The sequence below is a fragment of the Tympanuchus pallidicinctus genome, unplaced genomic scaffold (assembly GCF_026119805.1).
Source record: "Tympanuchus pallidicinctus isolate F22 unplaced genomic scaffold, pur_lepc_1.0 scaffold4, whole genome shotgun sequence".
Taxonomy (NCBI): domain Eukaryota; kingdom Metazoa; phylum Chordata; class Aves; order Galliformes; family Phasianidae; genus Tympanuchus; species Tympanuchus pallidicinctus.
Window position 1 is genome coordinate 18,746,094 of NW_026294758.1, and position 24,541 is coordinate 18,770,634.

At 41.9% G+C, this 24,541-nt stretch overlaps 2 protein-coding genes across 3 annotated transcripts in view; one reads left to right on the forward strand and one right to left on the reverse strand.

Moving 5' to 3' along the window:
- IDUA (alpha-L-iduronidase) overlaps positions 1 to 796 on the reverse strand; it is a 49,135-nt gene extending 48,339 nt beyond the window's left edge. The window contains exon 1 of one of the 2 annotated variants that reach the window (XM_052700387.1): positions 573 to 796. In XM_052700387.1, coding sequence (XP_052556347.1) covers positions 573 to 694 — 122 coding nt within the window. In that variant the 5' untranslated portion in view covers positions 695 to 796. The remainder of the gene's footprint in view (positions 1 to 572) is intronic. The other variant, XM_052700388.1, reaches the window with a different exon arrangement.
- CHRNA6 (cholinergic receptor nicotinic alpha 6 subunit) lies at positions 729 to 23,968 on the forward strand. Its single transcript, XM_052700427.1, has 6 exons — positions 729 to 1,078; positions 17,348 to 17,487; positions 18,805 to 18,849; positions 19,916 to 20,025; positions 20,146 to 21,133; positions 23,347 to 23,968. The coding sequence occupies exons 1-6, from the start codon at positions 925 to 927 to the stop codon at positions 23,467 to 23,469; spliced, it is 1,560 nt and encodes a 519-aa protein (XP_052556387.1). The 5' UTR covers positions 729 to 924; the 3' UTR covers positions 23,470 to 23,968.
- The last annotated feature ends 573 nt before the right edge of the window (positions 23,969 to 24,541 follow it).

Here is a 24,541-nt window from a genome sequence, read left to right on the forward strand (position 1 = left end):
CTCAAAATTTCTCTTCATAAGCTTGTTTTTAGATTAACATACACTAGCTGATCTTAGGCCTTTTTCCGCTGACACGAGAAAACACTGTAAATTTTTCCAACTCTTTTCTCAGGGTCGCCTTAAGCACTGTATTAAAAAATTCCTTTTAAAGCTAAGTGCAGGCTGCTGACCTAACACTGCTGTGACACTCAGCCTCACAACTGCCACTTAACCCACTGCGTGCCTAAGCGGCAGAGACCACAGTCAATTTACACCGGGCTGCGGAACACGCCGCCTCTCGCTTTTGACCCCGCTCTGAGAAACTGGCAGAACTGACAGGAAGGAACAGCTCACGCTGCTTGGGGGCAGGAGGGAGGACGTGACGCGTTCGGGGGCCGACGAACAGCTCAGCAGCAGGGCGGGCGGCCCACCCCGCGACGCAGCGTGACCCACATCGGCAGGCCGGCGGGAGCGGGCTCCTCCGGACAGGCAGCGCCGGCGCACCACGGGCATGCTGAACCCCTCAGCGCTTCTCGCCCGCGGCACCGGGCCCGCCGCCGGAGCCCGGGCCCGCAGCAGGACAGCGCGCTTACCAAAAGCCTGTACTCCTCCAAAAGTGCCTCAGGGGCCGCTCGGCTCGCCGGACATCCACGTACACCACAAACGCCGCGGAGCCCGCGCCGAGCTGCACCATCAGCCAGAGCAGCACCCCCATGGCGGCGCGGGGAGCGAAGCCGGGCCGCGGCTCCGTACCGCCGACCGGCGCCGGCCGCAAACGCAGCCCGGACGCGACGACGGGAGCCCGCCCACCGCGGGAGTGCCGCGGCTCCCCGCCCCGACGGCGCTGTGAGGCGGTGGGTGCTGGGCGGCCGCGTGCAAGCTTCCGAAACGGCAGCGTTACGTTTCGGCGTGGCCAAAAAGCCGAAGTTGCTTTCTTAAGAGAAGATGCCTAAGAAAAGTTACGTTCGTTTATCCAGGAAGCCTCGTCCTTTCAGGCACGGTGTCAGGCGTGCCGTAAAAAGTGCTGAAACGCCGCCGTGCCGTGGCTGGGCCAGCAGCGTGAATCCTGAAGATATTGTGAGGGAACTTGGCCTGCAGGGTGAGCGCTCTAGAGGGCTCTGTTGGTATTTAAAGAAGCATCTGTCTGAGCTCAGGGAAAGACTCTTCTCCAGGAGTCTGCCTCTTGTTTTGGACAGTTTTCCCCAAGGTGTGCTCCTTGCCGCCTCAGCTGCATCAGACCAAAAGCTGGGGGGAGAAGGGAGGACAAAAATCCTTCCCAGAAGACAGACAGACAGGGAACTTGAGGTGGCTCTGCATCAGCCCCAGGTTCCACTTTCTGTATCTGAGAAAGCAACAGGATTTTTCAGCGTTCATTTTCTGAAGAGCGGGAAATCTTTACTGCTCAACACTGCTGCTCTTGTGCTTCCTGCCGTGGCAAGAAACCAAAGCAAGAAGAGTTCCCTATGGTGGAACCTCATATTTCTCTGTTCCCAAAATATCTGCAGGGATGCTACAGAAGAGGTCAAATGATTTGCTGTCAGTAAACCAAGGTAGCCAACTGAATATGTGTGGATGCATTTGCAGGCCAAGTGCCAGGTTACATCGGTAGTACCCAGTGGCCTACTTTACAGAACTCCCAGTCATCTCCCAGGAGCAGAGCAGACACCTGGGTTACAAGAAGCAACTTCCAGCAAACGTTTTCCAAGGCATAGAAGTTTAATTTGGAACTGAGCACATATGCCCACCCAGCTATGGGTGTGATTCTAGAGACCATCAGGCAGAGCCCTGATACAGGCCTTAGCCAAAGGGAATCTCTCCCACTGCCTTTTAGTTTTTGCTCATCCAGGAGCTAGGAGAATGGGAAGTCCGCAGCAGGAGGTTTTGTTTGGAAATGTTTACCTGGGAGATTTCCCATCACTAATGCTCGAAGACAAAGGACACTGTCTTGGAACAGCCTTCTTCTTTCTCCTTGCACAGACCAGGAGCTCTTCTTGTCCAGAGGCATTCCTGAGGAGGCACACAAGTATAGGAAATGGTGGGAGAGTGGGAGTGAAATAGCAGGGAATCAACTCTTTCCAACAAGTATAGGCTGACCATTCCCATGTCCCCTAAGTGACAGCTGCCTGCACAGCACAAATTCATCCAGTGCCTCAAACTGGGCAGATGAGAAATGTGACAGCATGATACATCAGAGCTGAGTAATTTATTGTCATGTAAACTGTTTGGTCACAATTGCTCTCCTTGCAGCATCTCTGCTGGTGTTTTGGGAGAACAGACACATCAGTCTCCTTCACAGGGAGCAGTTTACTCCTCCCACTGCATTAGCTTTGTCAGGAGGCATCTGGATACCAAGGAGGAAAGCAATGCACTGTGAATTTGCTTAAGGAGTTTTTCAGTTTAAATGCCTCCTGCTCATAACTGCATACACGTTATGTAATAAAGATGTTGTTGATCAGAATAACTGGAATCTTACCAGCATCAACAGCGTGGGTGTTAGTGCTCCTTCTCTCACAGATGGCTTGTTTTTAAATCTCAGCTTATTTCACTACTGCAACTTTCCCCCAAGACCTGGTTTGTCAACCCTGAGATATCCTTTCTCCTTCTCATTCGTTCATCAGCAGACCATAGAAAGAGTACTTGAACTGCAGCTGTCCATTATGTTTCTCTTTAGTGGAGCAGTCTCAAGGTTTTTTTCCAAAACCTGCTGTTTCTCCCTTCTATAGCAGGCTTCTGCCAACAAGCTGTGCAGATTTGCAGAAAGGCTTCAGCATAACTTACCTGTGGGGTCTGATTACAGTTCAATGGGGTTGTAATTTTGTTAAAATCCTACAGGCTGAGGTACAATTCATGAATTTAACACAATGCTTGGCATGGAAGTGTGCCTTGTACTTTTATATCCACAATCCTCTTCATTTCACTTGTAGTTGCATAGCATATCACAGATGTTCCCATAGGTTGCATTTGTCCCTAAGCTCTTTAATATTGTGTAATTTTGCTAAACTTTACAGGGATGGGGAACCTCACTAAACAGGAACTATACATTTCTGCCTCCAGTTTTCCTGAATCAAGATAAAAGAAACAATTAATCACTTCCTTGGATAACATTTCCCACAAATGCTGGCTCCTGTAGCAATAAAGCCTGTGAGCCATTTGTCATAGTAGACCAATTTGTCACCACTAGAGTCCCTAGAATCCAAAACCTTATGATTCCTGACTTAACTTTAAGCACAAAGGTCCCTCTTGTTTAACGCTCCATCCTAGTGATGAAACTGGCTTGATCCCTCTGTGATATGTCCACAGAGTGACTCTTTCAATCCTGACTGCCATGTAGGTGATGAATACAATCTGGAGACATGCAATCCCTGTATTGATGCACCGGAACATCTAAGGGCAGCATCGTACTGACTGTGATGTATGTGCAGGGAGAAAGCAAAAACGTCCCTAAAGAAATGACATATTCCATTAAATAGCATTTCCCTGTTTTTTTTTCTCTAATAAGGTTACACATATTATTTAAAAAGGGTTGACATTTTCTTTAGTTCCTGGCTGGATGTGTATCCATAGCAAGGCTAAGGATAAAGCACCCAGCCATCTTATATTGAACCTCTTGACAAACTTTACTCATTTGGTTTTTTAAGCTTTGATTCATCCTTTCTGCTTTTTCAGTTGATTGTAGTTTCCATGGAGTATGGAGATCATAATTTATCCCTATTTCTTTAGCTAGATTTTGAACTACTTCTGCTATAAGGTGTGAACTCCTATCTGAAGATGGTCCTATAGGTACCCCTTGGTGTTATTACCTGAAGCAACACTTCTGCAACTTCTGTGGCCTTCTTGTGCATCAAGGGAAAGATTCTGGCCAGCCTGAAAAAGTTTCTGTCATTACTAAAAAATATAAATACCCGTTTTTGCTGTAGTAACTCAGCAAAGTCTATTTGCCAATAGTGGGATGTTTCCGTTGCCCCCTGTGAAGGTCTTCAGAGTAAATGAGCATTGTTCTTTAAACACAATTCACATTTCTTTACTGCACTTTTGGCTATCTCAGTCATTCATGCACTTAACTCTTGTACATTTTGCACTTCTGTCACTTTGCTTACCCAGTGAGTTTCCTCATGTTTTTTATCAGTCAATTCATGCATAATTTCCTGTGTGACTATTTACTTGGTGTGAAGGGCTCATCCACTATCTTTCTTGATTTTTTTTTCTTTTTTGCCTTCAGAAGATTAGCTAATTGCTCCTCTTCTGATGTATATGGTAAGCCTTATGCCTCAATGTTTGGATTTTCTCCAATAGGACCAAGAATATTTGACTCTTCAAAGTTTCCTTCACAGCCCTACCCACCATCTGTTTTCCTGTATTTAGTTGTTTCCAGTCTGATGTGCACTAGTGCATGATTGCCACTGCTTCAAGCAGATTGATAGCTTGTAAGCTGTTGATCCACATTTGACTGAAGATCCTTGAGATGTTATAAGTCCTCTTTGTCTACAGTTGTCCCCATGATCATGGAATACCCTGTAGTCAAACTCTAAATCTGTCCAGATATAAACACTTTTGTCCTTTGACAATTCTAACACTCTTAGTAAGTCTATGAACTTTGCTTTCTGCACTGAAATGTTAGATAACAGAGCTTTGGCCTCAGTCATTTCCTTAACTGTTACCACTACATTTCCCACTTTCCAGTTTCCATCTTGCATGAAGCTGCTACCATCTACAGGTCCCATTCTACATTTTCCATTGGCATGTCTTTCAGATCTGCTCTGCTGGAGTATGTCTGGTGGAAAATGGTGTCAATGCTAAATATTTGTATGTGGAGAGCATTGATGTCTGTGAGAGTGCAATGTTCTTTCTTTCCCATGGTATGTACTTGTTTCTCAGGTGTGTTCGGTGCTGGGCTTGATGCTGGCATGTGCTGCATTTGTGCCTAATTCAGGAGGCAAATCTGACAGATTTTATTGCTGGGTGTAGAGTTGTGAGTTTATTCCACTGCATCTGATGAAGACTCAGTCTGTATACAAGTTTCATAGTCTATCTGGGAACTAATAAATACAAAGCAGACCTTTTAAAGAAAACATACTAAAATAGTCCTTAGAGCTTAGATAACCATCCTACAGCCATTGCTATCTTCTCCTTTGTAAAGAAATCAGGGTGCCTGGGACTCAGTGTGATACCCACTTTCTGCTTAGGGAAAACTTTTTCAAATACAGTGCTGCTCAGAAGGTGGTTTGGGAAATAGTCAAGTACAGTGGATGTCACAAAGATGCAGCTGGTATGTTATTTATACATATTTATATAACTCTGACCTGTTATTTTTACTTCATCTTCTTCTCTGCTCTGCTCAGCAAACTTACTCTACTCATATGCAAATAACATTTAAGCTAGGAAAGGAAAAACACAACTTTTTCTCTCTGTTCCTCACTCTTCTAATGGATGGGCTAAAAAAATTGGATGTTCAAAGCAAATAGAGGAATATGAGCCTTCTGAAGAGCACTGCTATCAGGAGCTAGGTTCTGAACATGGGGAGGAAAACATTCCCTCCAGAACAGAAGAGAACAAAGTGTCTATGTAAAGACAAGTAAGAACCTTGTTTGCTTAGCCTGCCTAAGAGACCTTGAGCAAGGGAACAGATTGATTTTGTTTCCTGAGCAGCAACAGAAGAAGGTTTTGATCAAAAAGCTTTGGATCTACATGTAGAAGGGAACCACAAGTCCACAGCTCTATGATATCTTATATGCACTGGGTCTGTATGGAGGAGGACTGTGAATCTGTTACTTACTCAGAAAGCACCTTTTTTTTTTTATTATTTTTCCTGCACAAGAGGAAATAGCTAAAGATCAAAACAGAAACTTTCAAATCCTATTACCATCAAAGAGAGTACTGTGTACTAGCAGAAGAACTAGTGAAGAACTTTTATCAGTGCATCTTTCACAGCAATACATTGCACTTTCTGGAAATAACGTAGAAGTTGGACAATAGTACTTTCTTGGTAACAGTTTCTAATTGCTCCTAGTTGCTACAGGGTTTGTGTCAGCTTCTATTTTGCAGCTGGGAATATTTGTTATTCATCTATCTGTTCTTGATGGGTCACAATATCAGGTGAAGCAGAATCCAACATATTCTTTTGTGAATTAAAATGAACATTGTCAACATTTGGACTGACAGCAAGTTTTGGAAATCTGCTGACTGCATTAATGTTTATTATGGTTTATAGTTTAAACATTAAGTGCAAGTTAGATGCCAGTCAAAATACTACAGATTTTTTACTACAGATTCACCATCCATAAAAATGGAAAAACAAAAGGCATATTCACATTTTCATTTCCTTGTTCCACAGGACATGTATTGTAACTGAAATGTGTGTACTCTGCAGAGATGCAAAGGCAATAGGAATAACAAATCACAAAGTTCTCCAGAGAAATCAAAATGGCTGCTGTTTGAGTCCTTTGAAAAGCTTTCATTGGCTCATTTTATCTGAACAAGTTAACACAACTGTACTCAAACAACACTTCAATTACAGAATGATTTGTCACTTTGACACTACGCATAGCCTTAATTTCCATATCAGACATGCTATGGCCATAACATGAGCTCATGAGGCAACCCTCAGAAGCTGTTCCAGTTAGGAATGATTTCAATAGTTGAGAATATAAGTACTCAGCTAGCACCATGCTTCTGAAGTCAGTTAAAGGGAACTGAGGGCATTGTGCCACTATCTCTTTTAAAAACAAGGACTAAAGAAATTTTTTCTGCTATATGACCTTCTCTGTAGGTCTATATTGCTTGTAATCAGTCAAGACACCAAAGTTCAAAAGTAAGTGCTTTGGCTTGTGTTCTACTGTTCTCACAGCAAACTTACAATTTATCACTAATCCTTTTTATATCTATCTTGTATAAGCCCTAATTAATATTTAATTCCTTACCAAAGTCTTCCATTAGTGATCCACTTTATTTCTGGGAGGCATAGGGCCATCACAAGTAATATGTATCATTTTTTTGACAGTTTTATGGTTCAACTGGAACAATTTGCAGAGCTGTCCATCAGTATCTTCCCTGCAGCTTCACAGCTCTTCTATTTTAATCGTGGACTGCAGAACAAAGCCCTTAAGTCATACTTAGAAACTGAAGGAATAGAGTTCAGAAGATCCAGTGCAAACATTTTACCTAATGATTTATTAATTTGTTTTACTTTATTTTGCAAGGCTTAAAACTAGTGTGTTGAAGGAATAGCAACGCTTTAGAGATATTTCAGCATTGCAGGACTTGAAGTATTTCAATGTCTGAGTTCATCAGATCTTCTCTACAAGTAGCAGTACTAACCATCACTTCTATTCTGAAAACGAATAGGGGATGACAAAGACCAGTGCTGTCCTAATGTGGGCTGGACAGTCCTCCATGGAAAGTGATTAGAAGCGTTCTTGCACCTTCTGAGTGTCTGGGCATCATCTGGTGGTAAGGAGCAGGAGAGGAGAGAAGACATCATAAATTTCAGCCTGGGCAGTCCTGCAGGCATGCTGCTTTCAAAATAGAAAATTATCTGTGCTCTCTCTCCTCCAGGGCTATTACACAGAACAATCTCTAGCTGTTTGTGAAACTGCTGTGTTCCTTCTTTGTCTTCTCCAGAGGACTGTCTGCTGCTTGCATACAGATATATAATGGCCCAGGTTTATAACAACCATTTACAAATCAAATGATAAATTAATGGTAACAATTTGAATCACAGAATGGCCTGGGTTGAAAAGCACCATAATGATCATTGAGTTTCCCCCTGCTATGTGCAGGGTTGGCAACCACTAGATCAGGCTGTCCAGAGCCACGTCCAGCCTGGCCCTGAATGCCTGCAGGGCATTTGCAACATCCTCTCCACTTCATTGCCATTCCAAATGACTGTTTAGGATACTCATACCTTGGCCAGTACTTTATACAACTTGCCAAGGTAGCCTACCCTTCTTCTAAACATTAATGACCAGTTCCAGGACATGAGCCCCTTACCAGCTGTCCTTGATTCCATAGAAGATTCGGTATTGGCAGGAGGAGCCTGCTAAAGCACAGAATGCATGCATGTGGAAAGAAAAACTTGTGATTTGAACCCAAGACTTCTATTCATCCTTAGCCTGATTCTGAATGAGAGGAATGAGTTCTGAAAACTATGTGTTCATAGTGGTATCCAAACTAAAGCAAAATGAACTTGTACACTGTGCTATTCTGTTGCTTGAAAAATTTTTGCTACCCTTGCCCTCAGGTTGTTAGTCCAGTGATGAAGGTGTAGACTACACTTGTTATTAGGTAATTCATGGGAAAATTTCTCAGGGTATGGTTTTCCCATTTGTTCAATGTTGGAATGGATGTGCTGAAGTTAACCAAGTACTTATTTTCAAGGAACTGTATCTCTCTCTTTCTCTCTTTCCCTCTCTCTCAAAAAAAAAAAAAAAAAAAAAAAAAAAAAAAAAAAAGTAAAAAAAAGTAAAAAAAAATCATGCAGCAGTGCTCCAGTACCTTCACAGCACAGAAGTGCTTCCTGATGTTCAAAAGGAACATCCTGTCTTCCAAGTTGGGCCCATTTCCTCCTGTCCTGGAGTTGGGCACCACTGAAAAGAGCCTGGCTCTGTCTTCTTTGCAAACTCCCATACTCCCTTCAGCTATTATAGACCTGATGAGATCACAGAATCACAGAATCACAGAATGGCTTGGGTTGGAAGGGACCCCAAGGGTTATCAAGCTCCAACTCTCCTGCCACAGGTGAAACTACCAACCTCCATATCTAGTACTAGACCAGGCTGTCCAGGGCCCCATCCAACCTGCCTTGAACGCCTCAAGGGACAGGGCATTCACAACTTCTCTGAGCAGCCTGTTCCAGCACCTTACCACTCTCTCTGTAAAGAACTTCCCTCTGGCATCCAGAATAAACCTTCCCTCTTTGAGCTTACAACCGTTTCCTCTACTCCTGTCACCTCCTTTTTATAATACCGTTTTAAATACTGGAGGGCTGCAATGAAGTCTCCTCTCCGCCTTCTCTTCTCCAGGCTGAACAAGCCCAGCTCCCTCAGCCTGTCTTTGTTAGGGACCATCTTCTTGGCCCTCTTCTGGACCCTCTCCAGCAGCTCTGTATTTTTTTTGTATTGGGGACCAGACCTAGATGCAGTACTTCAAATGGGGCCTCATAAGGGCAGGGTAGAGAGGGACAATTATCTCCCTGTACCTGCTGCCACTCCTCTTTTGATAAAGCCCAGCATACCATTGGCTTTCCAAGCTGCAAGAGCACAGTGCTGGCTCATGTTAAGTTTTTTATCCATCAGGACCCCTAGTTCTTCTCCTCAGCAAGGCTGTTGTCAATAAGTATTTCCCTGTTTGTATTTGTATCTAGGATTACTCTGACTCAAATGCAAAACCTTGGACTTTGTTATGTTGAACCTCATTAGGCTCACACAAGCCCACCTTTCAAGTTTGTTAAGATCCCCTGAGCCTCCTTCAGGCTTGAAAGTCCCACCTCTCTCAGCCTTTCCCCATAGAAGAAGTACTCCAGTCCCTTCATCTTTCTGACGACTCTTTGATGGACCCTATCCAGTGGTACATGTCTCTCTTGCACTGGGGAGCCCAGACTTGGATACAGCAATCCAGATGTGGCCTCATTAATGAGGACATAGGAATGATCACCTCCTTCAGTCCACTAGTGATACTTTCCCTGATGGAGCCCTGGATGCCATTAGCCTTCTTTGTAGCAAGGGTACATTGCTGGCTCTTGCTGATGTCCATAGGGATGCCCAGTTTCTTTTCTGCAAAGCTGCTGTACCCTCCCAAAATTAATTATTTTGTTTTTACAGGAAATTCAAAAAATTCTGCTTACCATACTGGTGGCTTTGACCTTCTCTGAATTACAAGTCTTCTAGCTAGCTTAGATTAGAGTGTCCTATTGGCTTGCCCAGTTGCATTTTAGTTCCAACAGATGCTAGCTGTCATAGGTCAGAGAGAATCTCCCTCTGTTCTCCTCTGTCAGGCTGCAGCTCAGTGGCACTGTATGTTAGGCAGGCACTGACACTCATCTTGTTGTGATGCGCAGTGGAACACTCTTGGCACTTCGTACCACTTCTTGCTGTTCATCGTGTTTTCATTTCATCTTCACATTTGTGGCTGTGGAAATTTCCTGCTGAATTTTCACCCCTGAAGCCAAGGGAGTATCCTGGCAATTTATGTTTATCTTTTTCACCACTTTTGTTTCAAAACAGCTGTTTCCATGTCTGGATGATGGTTAAACTCTGCTTGCCCCACCCTGTATATTCCAATTCAACACATGTTTTGCAGCCTTCAGTGTGATTCTTCATTTACTTCCCTGTGCAGTTAATGTGGGCTGATTAACTATTCATATAGATTAATCATGAGCTCAAGTATGATATGCATGATATGAGCTCATGTATGATAAGTATGATATCTGAATATTATAATGCCTCAGTGAGGAACAGAAAGCTAACATATGACCTGCTGCACATATTCTAGAGGCCTGCAGAGGAATTGTAATGTCTTCTGTCACCTTCTGTTTTATCCCTGAAAATAATACAATTCTTCCCATCATTTTTGTAACTCTTCCTTAATCATAACCAGTTTGAACATTTTCCTTATTACTGTCTATATGGTAAATTGTAGGAGAATACATGCATACAGCAAACAAAGTCTAATTGGACATAGTCAAAGCATTATTCTCCTGTTTTCCACTCCCAAATGGAAAAAGAAAGGAAAATGCGTGGAAGCTGTCCGACGTTACTGAAGCCATCCAGAACGTAGACTTCAAAGAGCAAGCTTAGAGAACTCCATCTTCCTTCACTAATGACAGAAAAATCTTTGAACTAGTCACCTAGTTCAAAGTTAGCTTGAGTTGGATGGAGTTAATCCTCCACTAAGTAGTTTATCTACTTTTGCCTGAAACAAGTGTAGCAATCTCTCAGCTCTGCTTGCAAAACCTAAGGCAACATTGCAAAGGCTGTGACATGACAAAGGTTCTTCACTGTCAAATCTCGAGTGTATGCACAGAACTCAAAGCCTGTCCCCTTAAAATATCACCTTTCTTAATTAATAATGGCAGCTGTTTTGCATTTTTTTTCATTTCCTCTCTCAATCACAGTGCTCATTATAACATGGTTATTCTCATTTTTTCCTTTCCACGTGCTCCTTTAAAAAACAACAGAGATTTTTGACCATAATGACATCAGGTTTTCTCCTTACACTTCTTGGCCAGAGGCACAAGAAGTATTGATGGCTCTGCTCGTCCTCGAAATGTCTGAACTCATCGCATTCACAAAACTATGCAATAAAGGAAGTGTACAGATCTCTGTGGCTGTCAGACTGGCATTTAACAAAAATAAAACATTGTAACATAAAGAAGAAAGTCAGCTTTGCTGATGGTCTTCATGCTTCTCTTACAAGTACAAAGATGTCCACAGGGGAGACGGACAAGTCCACCAACCTAGTAAAAACAAGATCTCGCCTGAAAGCACTGATTTGTGCTTTTTGTGGCAGAGTTATTGTTTTCTTAAAGCGACTGCTTTTCATATAACAGAAGGTAGATTTTGTTTTTCTTGCATTACCAGAAGATTCTGTTGTTGACTTGTCATCCAGTTAGAGGGGAATGGGCAGCTGGTCTCCTTCGGCACCTTGGAAGTGCTCCCCCTCCGTATACAAATATAAGCTGTTACAGGAGGTTAAAAAATGGTATAACTCAGATCTCTCAAAGTAACAACATGTTTCAGGAGCACTGGAGCTTTGGTCAGTTATATTGCAGTGTCTTTATTCTTTGCCTCTCAGCACATTTATATTCTACCAGTCCCACAGCTGTCTTTCTCAGTGCACTTTGAGAGCCAGCAATTAAGTAATTACTACTAAAATGGATTAAAAATAATTTTAGCTGAAGTCTGAGTTTTGGGCTAAGTGGTTCTGTTTGCAGAGAGGTGGTACTATTTTCTGAGAGTAAATAAAGTCCTCTCACTGCTTTTCATACAAATCAACCAAAAATTGAAATATTTTATGAAATAGATGTGCCGTGATGAGATTTCATGGGAGATGTCACTGTGCTGCTTGCTCTCCTGAGGCTGTCGTATGTCACTACAGTCACACAACACTCCTCCTCATCATCAGCCCTGTCAGGGAACTTAGGTTTGGGTCAATATTTATTTTTGTCAATTTGAGTTTTTGTTTTGTATACTGATTTTGGTTGTGTAATTAGTGTTGTGTGAAATTAATGTATCTTGTGAAAATGTTCATGCTTTTCTGACTGACTAGAGAAATGGCTAAGAAAAAATGGCTCTGAGCCATTCAAAACAACACTGCTGAGAGATATTGGCACAATGTGAGTACAAGCTCTGTGGCAATAAGTCAGTGAGTAGTCAGTGTTAGTAGAGAGATAATACTTTTCTTTTTCAAACAGGAGAGAAGTTACCAGACGTTGCAGTGGTTTCCTCTGGAGAGAAATATTCCTTGAGAAGAATTCTGTCAAAGTGTTCAGCTGGTGAGAACTCCAAGCACCTTTAGAGTGCATCCTTGTACGCCATTAGTCCCTGCTGCTCTGAACTTGCACATCTGATAGATTTGCCTCAAGTCTAAAGAAGAAAGTATACCAATTTCTTATGTCCGAGTAGAATTTCAACAGGACTACTGAGACCTGTCAGAATAAATTCTGGCTTCTTCACATCATTCATTTTAGTCTGCAATTTTTCAAGATTCTGTGTGCTTGTTTTTTGGCAGAAGGGCTCCTGGTGACCATTTTCCAGTGAAATCTGGTGCAAAACAATGCTTCATTTCAAGTGAAATTATGGTTGTGAATATGTCTTGTTATGAAGAAAATAATACCTTGTGGATTGCTATTTGATAATTGTTGACATTCATTTTGACAATGAAATCTTCAGCTACTCCAGTAGCAGTACAAATTTTGCACGTTGAAACACATTCCCAGGACTCTGCCTTAATAAGAGTAGTAGAAAAGCCAGATAGAGATTGCTGATTTGAGTTTTAGTTTCCTTAGAACTGATCAGGTTTTATCAGCCTATAATAGGTCTCTATCGAATTACAAAAAGAGTTGTTCCAAACTGAAGGTCACTGAAGCTGAAAAGAGTGATGCTATTTGACTCTCATGTACAGCGTAAGGTGCATCAAGAACATTGCCATCAGTGACGTTTTGACTTTAAAAAGATGCTCCAACTTTGAAAAGATGGATCTTTGTCTCACACTCTGGGTACTGCATCACCTCGATGGGCATCTTCCTTAATGTACTGTTATTCAGCATGTAACAACTGCCTCACTATCAGATTGTCATGGTTTTATCCCTTTAAAACAGAAGAACAAGGAAGAAGGGATTGTACCATAGATTTATACTACTGAACTGAAGAAATTCTGTGCTTGGTTTTTGCTAAAGCTGTGGTTGATGCAGGCTTCACAGCCTCTTCCCACCCATCACTTAAAATCTCACTCCCCAAAATGCCTTCATGTGAATCATCTTAGAGCATGGGGCACTGCATCTACATGCAATGGCCCCCTGAGTTCCATCCACATACGTGCTCCACATCTCCTGCTCCTCCTGGCCTCCATCCAGTGACTAATGGATGAGGGAGCAAATACTGATGGCATTTAAGGTCCCAGAAGAAGACAGAGGCACAGCCCAGGGTTTGCACATGGCTTTGCTGCAGGTAGTGCAGGAAAACCATCTCTGTGAATGCACTGCTCCATGTGAGACCTTTCAAGACATACTGTACTCACATTTGAACAAAGGGTGATGACCTGGAAGTGTTTCTGTGGTGGTTAAGCATCTGCCAGAGATGTAGCAAAGCTATATTCTTAATATCCTTCTGAAAACTACTTTACAATACAAGATCACCAGTAATTTGTAATTGAGTAATTGAGTGCTGAGTGCAAGAGTCAAACAAAACATGAGATCCTAACTACATTCAGCATGGTACTAACACAGATCAATAGCAACCTCCTGTTTTGATGAAGCTATAATCCTCACTGATGAAGCAGGTCTGTGCAGTCTAATAATACAATACTTAGTCCTTCAGCATCCTCAGAAGAGCCATTCCTTCATTGCACAGAAGAAGAATTAAGAGAATAATAACATTTTGCTGTTAGTAACATCTCAGCTGTAGGAGGTTATACCAGATCTCTGAGGAATCTGAGAGGTTGGCAGGTTAGTGTTCTCCAGGTGGATTCCAGGTGAATCACTTGAAGATATGCCCAATTTTACAGGGATGGGGGTGACAGTCATGTGGAGCCTGCAGCACAAGAAAGATGTGGAGCTGTTGAAAAGGGTCCAGAGGAGGCCACAAAGATGCTCAGAGGGCTGGAGCACCTCTTCTATGAAGACAAAGCAAAACAATTTCCTGTTGTTTCCACTTGTTATTTTCTCAGAGAGTGTTGGAAAAATGAAAACGTGCAGGACAAAATCTTTATGCTGAAATCTTTACTTTCATCTTTAACTACTTCACAGAAGAATTCATATCTAACTTCAGCTTGGAAATGCTTCATAGCCATGCCTCACTGCACCTCCTTAACTTAAAATCATGTTTAGTTTGCTGCTGCTTTTGAGAGGTCAGTCTAGTTCCTGGCACCAAAATGTTCTTATGGTGTGATTCTTCTTACCTTGTCAGTTTTCTCCTGAGGGAAAGCTCAACTCAAACTTACTTCCATCAGCAGCAGAACCAGGCTGGATCCAGTAAGCTTAGGAATAGGTTTTCTGCTAGTAACCTCCAAGACTGTCTTTTCATACCTCAAAATTTGCCATGGGCAACTTTGTTAACTTCCAATATCAGTTCTATTCAGACAACTCATTCTTAAGTCTCTTTCTTCCATGCAGACCTATTCCCTTCTACTCATATTTTAGCAACATGGATAGAAGGTATTTTGATTTCACCTCCCGAGCTGTAGCATTGCCTCTGTGCTGTGCGACAAAAAGGGCATCTTTTTTTACTTTCATGGCTTTTCTTTTATTCCCACGCTTATACAACAGTGTAATGATGGGAAATTAGGAGCAGTTCTGTTCTGATCGAAGCACTCATCTCTTTGCTTAGATGTGTTCATGCTGTACTGAGCACACATAAAGGAGATTCTCTGTCTGAGCACATGCACCAAAAAAGTCATAGGAAAATGGATTTTGTGAGCTGGCTTGTCTGTCAGGAGAGAATTCAGCACACTTGGTTGTTCCTGTCAGATGCCCACTGTAAATCTATTTGCCTTTGTATTTAATTGCCTGGAATACTGTCAAGGAATTCCAGCGCATGATGTTTTTCCTATTTCAAGGCTCAGATATATTTTCTGTTAGATGCGTATGTCCATTCCTCCTGCTGCAGAATCAGTCCTTGGTGAGAAAAGCAAAGTTGTTTCATCCCTGAATATTTTGACATGCTCACTCGGGTGAGGACCAAGCAATAGTTAAAACAGATGCTTTTGAGTAAGCTTGTTTTACTCAGCACGTGGAGAGCCAGGAGGATTCTTCCCCCACCCCACAGCCACGGCCACCCTGCCTCTTGCCTTTCCTCCTTCTCCTGCACTCTCACACATTCCCCCAGAGGCAAGGGTGCGGGTGTCTGTAAATGTGAAGGTCACCTGATAGGATGCTCCCGCTCCCATCTCTCCGCACAGCGTAAGCTCTTCTCTCCTGGTGACTGTGGAAGCAACTCGCCAGGCTTTGCTCTGCTTAGCAGGCTGCAAAGTTTGCTGCAAATGCAAAACTGAAGTCCATCTTTGCACCTCTTACTTACCAAGGGGTTTCAGTGTCTTCTTGCTCTCAGTTCCTGGCTTACCTCAAATCTCTCTTCTCAAAAGGTCTGTTCTGCTTCTGGCGATGCATCCCACGAGGCGGCTATGTTGGTGTCTCCCTGCTTTTGGTGCGTGGGCATTCATGCTCACATTCTTAATTACAGGTAGGCTGTCTTTGGTGTTAGTCTTGTATTTTCTAGTCTCTGTTTCTGATTCTATGGAATGAATGCAATTTAAAGCTTCTATTGTCTATTCCTAACTTGAAACTTGTAAGATTTCAACAGTATTTTGAGAGAGCTACAACAATATTAATTTTCACAGCTAGAATTCTTCATTTTATTCTGAGAACTAATTGAGGAACTGTTTCTAGCAAAGAATGACTATGATAGAGAAGCTCTCACAATTTTGCTCGATGCTTGAATTTTGAATTTTGCCACTGCTTTAATAATGCACACTGAAGCACATTCTGTGCTCACATCTCCAAAAGTGAGAACTCCGATGCATTTCATTCACTGCTGTTTGTGATATGTTTCTGGTGCAGTGATCTCCATGCATCTCACTGAATTTCAGCAGGATTCCTGCTTTTAAGTCACTACGCCTTTTCTGAATGCCTGCAGGACCAGGACATTTCTGAGTTACAGCATTTATATTAGCAGAGCACAAAGTCATTGTCATAAAGCAACACCAAAAGGATGAGCATCTGCAACTGGAGTATAAAAACGAGAGGCCTACATATTTGCCTGCTTCTATTACTTTAAGTCTGTTACTAAGCCAGCAGGAAAAATTCAGACCAAACATGATTTTAGACTCACTGGCTTTGGATGTGAGACTATGGCAGGAAGCCCGTGTTCCCACAGCAGGGGACTTCTACTCACAGCCTGATGGATGGCTCTAAGGAGATCTGAAAAAGAAACTGCAATTTCCTTTTGAAGTGACACAAAACACAATGTTCAAACATCCAAATTCTGCAGACATTTGTGTCTCTTCTCTAGAAGTTGCAAAAAGGATGGAACAAAATGCCAAATCATGCAAGTTCTACTGGCATATTTGCTCATAAATGAAATCAGCAGTAACCAAAGTTTCATTAAATCATGATAATCCTCTGAATCTGAGCATGCTTTATTAATGCAGAAGGCTCACAACCAATGAAAGAGTGGCCCAAACAATTAAAATAATGTTTTTTAGAGTAAGCATATCTTCCTGCAGGACATCTGTGTGATCACAGACCAGAAACCACACGATTTAATCTTTCCTTTTAAAATCAAAGTCTTTTGTTTCAAGCACTAGGAAAATGCCTGTATCAGATTTGGGGTGTATGTAACAGATTCAGAGCACTTTTATTGTTTCTGCAGTGAGGCAGTTCAGGGCCTGCCCTATGCCTTTTTCCTATGAAACTCTAATCTGTCCCATACTAACTGGGAGTTCCAGCTCTGTCGGATGTGCTTGTTCCCAAAGAGTGTTCTCTCTTACAAAACCTCCATCTTTTTCTCATTGAACTTAACAAATGGACATCCTTCATCCTTCAGAAGTAAGCTCTGTATCTTGATACACAGAACGAAAGACTGGAGCAGCATGTTATTTAGCACCTACTTTCCCTCTTCCTTACCTCTGAAGTACTTGTTATTTATCTTTACCAATGCAGACACCACAGCCTGCGAGTCAGAGGAACGGCTATTTCACAGACTCTTCTCCCACTACAACCAGTTCATCAGGCCGGTGGAAAATGTATCTGATCCCGTCACAGTGCATTTTGAATTGGCCATTACCCAGCTTACAAATGTGGTAAGATTGACTACAGAAGACTGCTGAGATTTGGGCATGATTGTAAAACACAGAAAGTGTTCCAACAGCAGACGTCCTCATGATGTCTGCGCATACAGCCCTCACAGCTGGTATTATCATGCCTGTGCCTATGTGTACACAGTGAGATGTTTGCCATTCTGTCAGCCGGGTCACTTCAGCTCCTCATACAGGCAGTTCACATTGTACAGATTCATTGGCTATCTCTATCATGTCAAATCCCTCTGCTCTAGGCAGCAGCCCCTGGCATATGGAGCAGTAGTACCAAATGTTCACAGTCACAGGGTTTGCCTACCCCAGGGACATGGGATTGTATTTGTGCTGTCTAACATGCAGACTAGTTCTCCTGTGGATCCATTTGGATTTTATCAAGTGTCATGGGTTTGGGAAGGGCCTAGTTACCTTGCCCATTAGACAGGAGCCCAACAAGGCTTTCAAAACTATCTTGTTGCTTAGTCCTCTGTACTCAGTGATAAAAATTATCTGCATTTTCTGTATTCTTTGGTCTGTAAGTATTTTAAAATTTTTGACATCATATGTTTACGTATTAAGAACTACACAAAGCAATATTCTCACAGATATTTTCATTGGATATGTTAGGCTGCATTCATATATACTTATAACCTGTATCTTTCCAAACACTTTTAAACTGAAGGCTACTTAGAACAGGATCCCATCTTTTATTTTTGTGCTTTTTGCAGCACCCTTATGATTCACTGCTGGTTGACAACAGCAGTAAGTGACTCTAAAAATAAGTTTTCATTGCAGCAGTGATTTAACTTAGTGCAGGTTTAGTTCATATGCTGCACAACTTCGCATAGAAATGCAAGAACTGTACTGCAGATGTTGTTTTCCTTGAATTTTGTCCAGTACTGTACTATGTAAACAGAGTGTTTTAAAAACTGAGCCCAACAAAACACATGGACACCAGTAGAACCTTATTCCTCTGCCATTGATCAGAGCAGCTGTAAGTTTGTTGTCCTCCATACACTCAGGCCTCTGGCAAGTGCAGCTCTCTTCCACACGTGTGGGGCATAATTTTTCAGCAGAGCCTTAACATTTTTTTGGTAGAGCTGCAGTTGTCTGTATACGACTTGTAACCCCCACCCTGAAAATAGCCCAGCTCTGTCCAGTTATCTTTATTATCCACTCAAGTGCCACTGACCACAGGCAGAAAATAGCTGATGTCAGTTAATGTGGAATTCTGGTTTCTATTTTTGTCGGAATAACACTATGGCCATCTCAGCATACTATAAATGATATATGAGTGAAGATGTGCATGCCTGTGTTTCTTTCTAGGATGAAGTCAATCAGATTATGGAAACCAATTTGTGGCTAAGACATGTAAGTGACTGCATTGCATTTCTCATACACTTTGCATTAATGTGATGGAATGTTAGGTCTATATAATAAGTGTTCTGTAATATGGTTTAAGAGCTACAAATTAGGAGACACTACATTAGCAAAATTTGAATAAGTAATTTCTTCTTCTTTTTTTTTTCTGAGAAGTTATATATCCCATCTTTCCTGTGTTCTGAGTTTTTCATTATCACTGGTTTACCACTAGTAAATTTAGCTGAATATACACTTTAAGAGTGATTAAATATGTAATTCTGTGATCCTAAGTCAACTCCATATTAAAGATTCCAGTGAAAACATTTCTTATCAAAAAGAACATGCCTTAACTTCACCTGATGGTTTAAGCACATATACATAAGCAAAGATCCCTACAACATCTTAGCTGCTGAGAGAAACAAGCTATCTTTCACCAAAACAGTTTCCTCCAGACCCTGATAGTGATCCACACAAAGTTTTCTTGAGAAGTTACAGTACTTAAGACCAGGCTGTGAGTAGGCTGTGAGAACTTGGACATAGCCCAGTGATAAATCACTAGAGAGCAATGAAAGGTGTCTTTAGCTGCTACTGAGCTCATAATTCACTGACCCTATAAAGTCAGTAATGTTTCCCAGCCACACCAACCTGACATTGTGCACAGGCACCTCCTTTCCCTTTAGGTAGTTTGTCTCCTTTGATGTTGGTCTCCCTTAGCCTTCAGGACCCAATCCAATATGGGCAGCAGCAAGGACCATGTTTCTTGCTTGCAGTGCAGAGTAGCATTGCTATACACTGAGGTAGCAAGCCAGACGAGAGAGCTCAGCATGTCAGCAGTGAATCGCTGTTATCATAGCTCCTCACAGAGCAAGAGATGACAAGACAATGTGAGCAATGCTCACCTATGCCCCTGTTTCTCCAGCTTATGATTTTGATGTCTTTCAGATCTCTCATGACTCTCTTCTACTCATGATTCTCTTCCAGTCTCTATCGCAACCTCCCATTCATGAGGAAGATCTGTGAGGCAGATACTTGCTGATAACACCATGTTTATACTTTTAATCCGTTCTTCTTTCAGATTTGGAATGACTACAAATTGCGATGGGATCCCAGAGAGTATGATGGAATTGAATTTGTTCGGGTACCAGCAGATAAAATCTGGAAACCAGATATTGTCTTATACAATAAGTATGATGAACACTTTTCCATTTTGCTCCTTCTCTTAAAAGTATCATCTTGCTGTATCCATAAGATACATTATTTTCCTCTTGTAGCATTTTCTTCTCTTTGCCTCTTTTGTCTTTCTAGTGCTGTGGGAGATTTTCAAGTTGAAGGCAAGACCAAAGCCCTTCTTCGCTACGATGGAATGATCACCTGGACCCCCCCAGCTATATTTAAAAGTTCCTGTCCCATGGATATTACTTTTTTCCCATTTGATCATCAGAACTGTTCCTTGAAATTTGGCTCATGGACTTACGACAAAGCCAAAATTGATCTTCTGATCATTGGCTCCAAAGTAGACATGAATGAGTTTTGGGAAAATAGTGAGTGGGAAATAGTTGATGCTTCTGGCTACAAACATGACATCAAATATAACTGCTGTGAAGAGATCTACACAGATATAACATATTCATTTTATATTCGAAGATTGCCAATGTTCTACACTATAAATTTGATTATTCCCTGCCTCTTCATCTCATTCCTGACTGTGCTAGTTTTTTACCTGCCATCTGACTGTGGTGAGAAGGTGACTCTTTGCATCTCTGTTCTGCTTTCTTTGACTGTATTTTTACTAGTGATCACAGAAACAATTCCATCTACCTCTTTAGTAATACCTCTCGTGGGTGAATATTTGCTCTTCACGATGATATTTGTGACTCTCTCCATTGTCATCACTGTGTTTGTCCTAAATATACATTACAGAACTCCAACTACACACACAATGCCCAAATGGGTAAAAACTGTCTTTCTTAGCCTGCTCCCCAAGGTTCTGTTGATGCAGCGGCCTCTAGAACAGGAGAAAAAAAACATCTCCAAAGAGACCAAGAAAGGATCAGCCAAAGCATCAGGCAAAGCAAAGCACAGGAAACACAAAGATAACAAATTGCATAAGGAGCACCGGTGTTGTCACTGTGATAAAGCAGCTGAACTCACCTCAACCAAAAGAAGTCAACTGAGTCATCAGTCATTGAAATGGATGGCAGAGCACACAGACTACTCCCCAGAAGTGAAAGATGTCATCAACAACGTTCAGTTCATTGCAGAGAACATGAAGTCTCAAAATGAAACCAAAGAGGTAAGGGAGGTAGCAAGCTGAGCACAAGGTCACGCTTGCAGAATTTTATGGAAGAATAGCAAGCAAGGCAAACAACTGTGATGTAGGGTTTCAGTATGTGTTTCAGTACGGTGATTTCTGACAATTTTTTATATTTTTGCAGTGGTTTGACTCACTGTGCCTTCAGCAAGACATTATTTCCAATTTTAAAATAAAAGTTTTGAGTTTGGGGGAGGCAGATAAGCAAAAACAGACAATAGGTGAATAAGATCCACACACATACAGGCTTTTTTTAATTAAAAAAAAAAAAAAAGAGAGAATTGCCATTTGAACAAATAGATTAGCTTGTATAAGGCTATAAATCTTTCATCCTAGCTAGGATTGCTGTCATAGAAAGTGATGTACATTGGAATCTTAAGAATGCAAGAGCCAATTTTTTGGGAGTAAATACAGAACTAAAAGCAGCTTCAATGAAGATTATCTCACATAAGCACTTGCCAAAGCCTCATAAAGAATTAAAACTCTTTGACACTTCAAGATGGTTTGTTTTTAAAGAGTTTTGATCCTAATGAAACGTTTACTTTTGCTCTAACTTTAAATGTGGATGCTTTTTAGATGCTATGAGAAGACAAATTCCATTTCAAAATTAAAAGCTACTGTATTTCTATCACAAAAAAGCCAATATTTTGCACGATAATTATTGAGAGATATTCTTTCAATTCAAATATTTGGCTGTAATCAGCACCAATTTATACAATTTCAATGCAACCCCAAAATTCATTCTTCCTCCCTCCTCTCCCCTTCCCCCCCCCCATGTTTTTTTTAGTGTCCTGCAGAAAATTCATCTGAAAACAAAGTGCATAACTTTGAATATTGGGCTATAGCTAAGGCCTGGTGACAGGATGAGACCAAAGCAAAGGACAGGAGTCCAGCAGTACACAGTAAGGCAGGGATTGAACTGAGTCTTGCTTAGCAACTATGCCCCTAATGCTTTGTTTCACCCCAGCATTTCAGCCCTGTTTTCAGTGCCACAGCATCAGAAAATATACCCTTGTACTGCATTCAGCTGTTTTCTTCGATGCATTCCAAATAAGAGGAGACTTTGTGTGAAGCAGTTCAAGTACTGTGCCACTTTGATTATGAAGCCCATGTTAAGTCTTTCATTTCCAGTCATGCTGATTCACATTTTGCAAACCTCTTCTGCCACATGCAATTGTACTCTTAGTCTGGTGTGTGCATCAGCAGCTCTGCATCTCACCTTTCACAGTGCACCAAGGATTGGAGACAGGACTTCTCATGTGGGAAAAATCCTTTCTCTGTTTTTTTTCTCCAATGAGCACTGAGCAAATTATTCCAGAGGCTTCTGCTTTGTTCAGATGTATATAGCTACGTGCATGCTGTTATGGACATGTCCCATATGAATAGAAGCCCTTTAAAATGACAGATTTGTTGGAATTGAAAGGAATCTCTGGAGATCATCCAGTCCTGCCCCCTGCTAAAGCAGATTCCCTACATTAGGTCACATAGACAAGCAACCAGAAAGATCTTGAATATCTCTGGAGATTGTGAATGAGTGCTCTTTGATGCAGTGATCCTCATGCACAGGCATGGTTCGAAGGACAGTGACTTCATTGAAAGCTGTTCCAGCGTGTATCCCCGAAACTTACATTCACTCCAGCCTGTTCAGCACATGGCACAGCTTTGTGTAGTCAGGATGTTTGCTTTTCTAACGCTCATGTGCTCAGCTGTCCATTCCACTGGAGGCAGAGTGTTTAACTGGAATGGCAGTGCAGCCAATCATGCCAGAGCAGCAGGCTGTCTCGTATGTGGGCAGCGAGACCAGATCCTTTGGCAGGATCCAGCCATGTGCAGCTGCAGTGACTCAGCCTCCTGCCACATCACCTCAATCTACACCCGTCACATGGTCTCATTCTATTTGCTGCTGTCAGACACAGCCACATTTTGCCAACCAACTGGAATTCTCAGGAAAAAAAATCAGTAGAAGATTAGGAGAATGCTTGATGTTCTCACCTAGAAGTTATAAATACTGTTAAGAAAATAGACCCCTCTTAAGAAAACTGAACAGCTATAAACACCACAAGCAATGTTTCTGCCAGGATGTATGTTCTTCCTTATTCAAAAGCAGAAGGGACATTTTTTACCATTAAATGCTAACTCACAACTATATGTTACATTACACGTAATCTATCCTTTTTTCTTTTTTTGTCTTTCAGGTGGAAGACGATTGGAAATATGTAGCTATGGTGATTGACAGAGTATTTCTCTGGGTGTTTATAATCCTTTGTGTGTTTGGGACTGCTGGATTATTTATCCAGCCACTAATAGCAGATGCATAACTTGAGTCACTCCTTTTTTTTCCACGTATGTTGGTATTCCATTTTCAGTTTGGAACTGCCCCCTGTATTCCTCTCCTCTTACGTCATCCCTCAGCATCTAGCTTCAGTGGAGAGAAGGGAAGCAAGCAATAATCCAAGGCAGAATGAGAAGGGTACTGAAAATGTGAAATGAGCTTTTGGTCTTTCTAAGGCAGAGAGGCTGCGATTTATAGAGTAGCTGTCTGTCTTCTCAATTAGATCTTCAGTAGCAATTGCACCAAGAATCACTGTAGTGGGCAGAAATTGATTTTTTCCCATGGTTTCAGTTCAGGGGGCCATTATGAGTGATTTGTGCTAAGAGAACAAAGGTCTTATTTTTCTTTCCTCGTCACAACTCTTACATTTCTTTCCTTGTACAATGCTAGACATCAGCATGGCGCTTAGTTGAGGTACCACAGTCCTACTGACTCAATCAACACTCTTTACTGTGCTTTTGGGACAGGGCAGGCAAAAATCCAAATAAAAGTACAATCAAACAAATCCCTTGACTCCGTAATGTTTACACAATCCCCATCTTCTACAACACATGTACACAAATGAGGATCTGAGATCAGCAGCACATGTATTTAGTTTTATGCTTGAAGCCTAATAGGTCTTAAGCATTTCTCACTAATGACAAACCTGCTTGATATGCTGCAATGCACAGTCTTTCTAACATTGTTTGGAGCAGCTTTTTGGAAAAGGACCTGAGGGTATTATTAGCTGGCTGACCATGAGTCGGCAGTGTGCCCAGGTGGCCAAGAAGGCCAACGGGATCCTGGCTTGTTTCAGAAGTAGTATTGCCAACGGGAGAAGAAAGGTGACCATCCCTCTGTACACAGCACTGGTGAGGCTGCACCTTGAGTCCTGTATTCAGTTTTGGGCCTCTCTCTACAAGAAAGACACTGAGGCCCTGGAGTGTGTCCAGAGAAGGACAACAAAGCTGTGAGGGTTCTGGAGCACAAGTCTTATGGGGAGCTGGGATCGTTCAGTCTGGAGAAGAGGAGGATGAGAGGAGACTTTATTGCTCTGAAAGGAGGCTGTGGAAATGAGG